This window comes from Poecilia formosa, unplaced genomic scaffold (assembly GCF_000485575.1).
Source record: "Poecilia formosa unplaced genomic scaffold, Poecilia_formosa-5.1.2 Scaffold368, whole genome shotgun sequence".
In the NCBI taxonomy this organism is placed as follows: Eukaryota; Metazoa; Chordata; class Actinopteri; order Cyprinodontiformes; family Poeciliidae; genus Poecilia; species Poecilia formosa.
Window position 1 is genome coordinate 1 of NW_006800307.1, and position 4217 is coordinate 4217.

At 43.3% G+C, this 4217-nt stretch overlaps 1 protein-coding gene across 2 annotated transcripts in view; it reads right to left on the bottom strand.

The window, feature by feature from the left end:
* Positions 1-389: 389 nt before the first annotated feature.
* Positions 390-4217, bottom strand: part of LOC103153967 (netrin receptor DCC-like) — a 129202-nt gene continuing 125374 nt past the window's right edge. The window contains exons 13-15 of one of the 2 annotated variants that reach the window (XM_016662333.1): positions 3489-3630; positions 2033-2143; positions 390-1110 (exon numbers count right to left, since the gene is read on the bottom strand). In XM_016662333.1, coding sequence (XP_016517819.1) covers positions 812-1110; positions 2033-2143; positions 3489-3630 — 552 coding nt within the window. In that variant the 3' untranslated portion in view covers positions 390-811. The remainder of the gene's footprint in view (positions 1111-2032; positions 2144-3488; positions 3631-4217) is intronic. The other variant, XM_007575080.2, reaches the window with a different exon arrangement.

Below are 4217 nucleotides of genomic sequence, written 5' to 3' on the forward strand. Positions count from 1 at the left end.
ACCAAACAGGAGGAGAACCAAACAGGAGGAGAACCAAACAGGAGGAGAACCAAACAGGAGGAGAACCAAACAGGAGGAGAACCAAACAGGAGGAGAACCAAACGGGAGGAGAACCAAACGGGACGCCGGCTGCTTCCAGCCTCTAACTGGCCCAAACGGCTCAGGCCTCCCTAGCGCTCATTTAGGAGGGAATCTGTTAAGGTTACAAACCTCCTTGAAGTTTTTGGCTGCAGTTTGACGCAGCAGCTGTTCTCAGCAGAGACTTTTACTCTGAAAAGCTCAGATTAAAGTGAAGCAAAACCAACTGAGAGACACCAGGACGGCACAGACAAACACTGACAAAACGTCTCTGCTGTCACATAACGGAGAAACTTTAAAACAATATTTAAAACATCAAAATTCATAACTGGACAAAACAATCACATTCCCTAATAGTTCTCAGATGTTTTCAATATGGCTTCCAGGATGTCATGGAAAATGTATTTTTGTCCTAAAATCACCAAATCCATGAATGTTTGGTGTCGGATCAGGCCGACGTTTGTTAAACGATGAAACTTAAACATATTGTTCTGGTGGACATTTTCAAAATGGCCACCATGGTTATAATGGAGTTTATGTTTTCACTAAAATCAGCAGTAGCTACTGCCAGTGGTGGGCGGAGCTAACCAAACAGGTAGATTCACTAACCACTGATTGGCCAACCCAGAATCTTAGGTCTGCTAATGCTAAACCAGTACACACAAGATAATTAGTGCAAGCTAGCACTAAACACTGAGAAAATAACAGAAGCTAATGCTAAACACATTAAAAACTAGCAGAAGCTAACGCTAGATAAAAAACTAACACTCGACATAGAAAGTGTGAATGTATGAGGCGAGTTGGACCCGGGTGGGTCAGGGTGGGACCAGAACCCACCCAGGTTCTCGATGGAGTAGTATCTCTGCTTGCTGTCCACTCGGACCGTCTCGGCGTAGGGGCTTCCCACTCCGTAGCCGATGATGTAGCCGCGGACCAGGATGCTGGGGCTGAGCGGCGGCGTCCAGGACATGATGATGCTGTTGGGCAGCGGCCGGACGTGCAGCGAGCTGGGCTGGTCCGGAACCTGACTCTCTGCCACAACAAAACCACAGAAGAAGAAGAGTCAGCGCGACGCCCTGACAGGTCGTGTTACCCCTCAGCCTCAGATTAGATCAGATTACTGGCTGCTCCCTGGGGGCTTCACATCGCCTCTCTGAGCGATAATCCATTCAAATTAAGTTTCCGTCTCTGAGAAACGCAGTTAGCAAAGACGTGTTTGTTTTTATCGGAGCGCTTCCTGCTGAGCAGAGCGGCGTGTTCCTGATCTGCAGCATGAAGAGGAATCACTAATGCTGCTGTTTGTCTTTACACTCGTCTGAGGTCACAAACGAAGCATCAGCTAATTGTTTTTAAACACCATAAGTGTTTGTGCAGCCCGCTATGTAGGAAGAAATGTCTGACAGGGAGTTTTCTCAGCACCTTCCTATAGAAGCTGGTTAAAGGAGAACCAATAGGAAACTAATAGGGATCAAAAAGGACAAATTATAACAGCAGCGACTTCATTAACTTTAACCCTAATATTTTACTCTGTAGGGACTAATTAAGAGTTTAGACGCACATCGTTAAGCAACCGCCTCCTGATTCCTGACCTAAAGTTGGAAAATATGTTCTACTCACTTCTGTTGGAAGAGAGAAAATGAAGTTAAAGCCAAGTTTTGGTTTCCATTCTTGAAAAGACATAAAAAATGAATGCATAGTGTAAGAAAAACCCCTTTTGGAGGATATTAGCATTTTTCTGTGATCTTATGAAGCATTTCTGGTGATTTTAACCCAGCAGCCTTTGTTTCTCATTCTGGATGATGTTTTCTTGGCGTTTCCTCTCCTCCCCCCTCCATCTCCCCTCCGTCCCCCGAGACCAAACCTTCGCTCCGTCGACCAGCCGCGGTTCTCCGCTGCTTAAATATTTATGTGTGTTTGGAAAGAGGAGGAAGACGCTTCGTGTTGAACAGATTACCGTCCAAATCGTTCTCCGGCGTCTGGGCGGTGCACCAGTCGCTGGAGGGACCCGTTCCGTTCACCGTCATGGCCGCCACCTGGAAGCTGTACTGACTGCCCTTCTCCAGACCTGAGCGCCGACAGAGACAGTTCGGGTCGTTAGTCCTGACATTCAGCGCTGAACTTTTCAGGGCCGCTGCTGTGAATAACCAAAGATGGCTGAGTGACTCTGAGGAAACATTTGTTAGAAATATTCAGGTTTTTAACTGTCTGCCTGAAAACGGCCAGATGTTGGAGCAGCAGAAACACCAGAAAGGGTTAACTGGGGTAAGTTAGTTAAATGGGTTGATCAGCCGGTGTTTATGGTGAGCTGGGTTGGTTGGTTTGGTAGTTAGGTTAAGTGACTAGTTGTGTTGGTTGGTTTGGTAGTTAGGTTAAGTGACTAGTTGTGTTGGTTGGGCTGTCTGTTGGTTTGGGTAGTTTGGATAGTCGGGTTCATTGGTCAGATGGATTTTAGTTTGTTGGGTTGACTGGTTAGCTAACTAGTGGGTGGATGTTTGAACAGTGGAGGAGTTCAGGTAACTAGTTACCAATCTGGTCAGTCAGATTGGTTAGTTGGGTTAGGATTCGGCTCCTTAGGTTGGTTGAATAATTTGGATTATAGAAATAAAAAGACTCACTTTAAAACTTTAGTAAAATATCATTTTAGAAACCAGAGGATGATTTCTGATGTTTTATTGTAAATCAGAAAATATCTGGAAAATCTAATCAATAATTTTGGTCCAGACTTCAGTTTGGTTCAGTTGTTAAGACATTTGTTCACATAAACCAGTAAATATTAACATTACAGGGTAGTTATTGTGTTCATGTGGCCATTTTACATCACCATAAAGGTTAGAAAGACGGATGTTAAAGCTTTGACTAAACATGCTTACACTGCACTGGGATTTATATATGTGTGTATATATATATATATATATATATATATATATATATATATATATATATATATATATTATATTTCCATAAAGGTTTGGTTTCCTGAGGCTCACAGCAGACAGATTAGTCTCCACCTGCAGCCGCAGACAGACAGAGATAACCATCGATGAAGGAAATAATGAAAACGGAGATCAGTTTCATTCAAATCTGGCAGAGCTCAAATTGAAATAATAGCTGGTGGCACTTTGAATGCAGCCGCACACACAGGCTCCCGGACGGCCATGTTTTATGCTAATAAAGGTTTTTCTGAGGCAGGAGAAGAAAACAGACATGAGCAGAAACAATCCCCCGTGTTTTATATACGTCTATATTCATGTATTTAGTTCGTCTATCGCAGCAACATTTATTCATGTTGGAGACAGAAAACACGTTCACTGAAGTCCTGCTGTTTCATTAATGGTTCATAAATCCAGCTTTTCATCTACAGATGATCCAGAAAACATCTGCAGTGAATCTGTCAGAAAGGCTGGACTCACCTGTGAACAGGTACCAGAAGTTGTTGGGTTCGATGGCCTCCTGGTCTCCACGGCGACCAGTCTTCCTGTATTTGATCTTGTACGCGGTGATGATGCCGTTCTGGGCGCTGCGGGGCGGCGGCTGCCATGACACCTTGATGCTCTGAGGGAAAACAGAGAAACAAATTTGTCATCTTTCACGGTCTGTTTACTGCTCTTCAGCTACTGTGTTGTTGTTTATTGATGGAGTTAACCATGCAGGTGCACTCTGGTAATGAATTCACAGAGATAAAACTCCTTGGCACCAAGCACAACGGTTAGCATTGTTAGCCAGACAAAGAGCCGAGGAAGAAACGGCTCCAACGTTTACGGCTCGAGGAAATCAGGAGGTTCAGCGTGATTTAGTTTGACTTCAATCAAGAGAAAAGGGAAAGTATGAACTTGGTTTGATTTCTTAATTATTAATAAAGGATAAGATGCAGCAGCCAGTGACTGGATGGATCTGACAACAATAAAAACATTTGAAAATGGTCAGTATTATTGTTTATAAGTCTCTAAGAATAAAAAATGTGTAAATCACTGATGTGACCCTCCAGAGTGAACAGGGCTGCTCACTCCTTAAACACTCACAGGCTCAGATATTCGATTATTGATTCTGAGTAACAAACTGATGGAGCTGATCTGGATATTTATGGTACAAATATGCATTTTATTACTGGATATTTATGGTACAAATATGCATTTTATTAC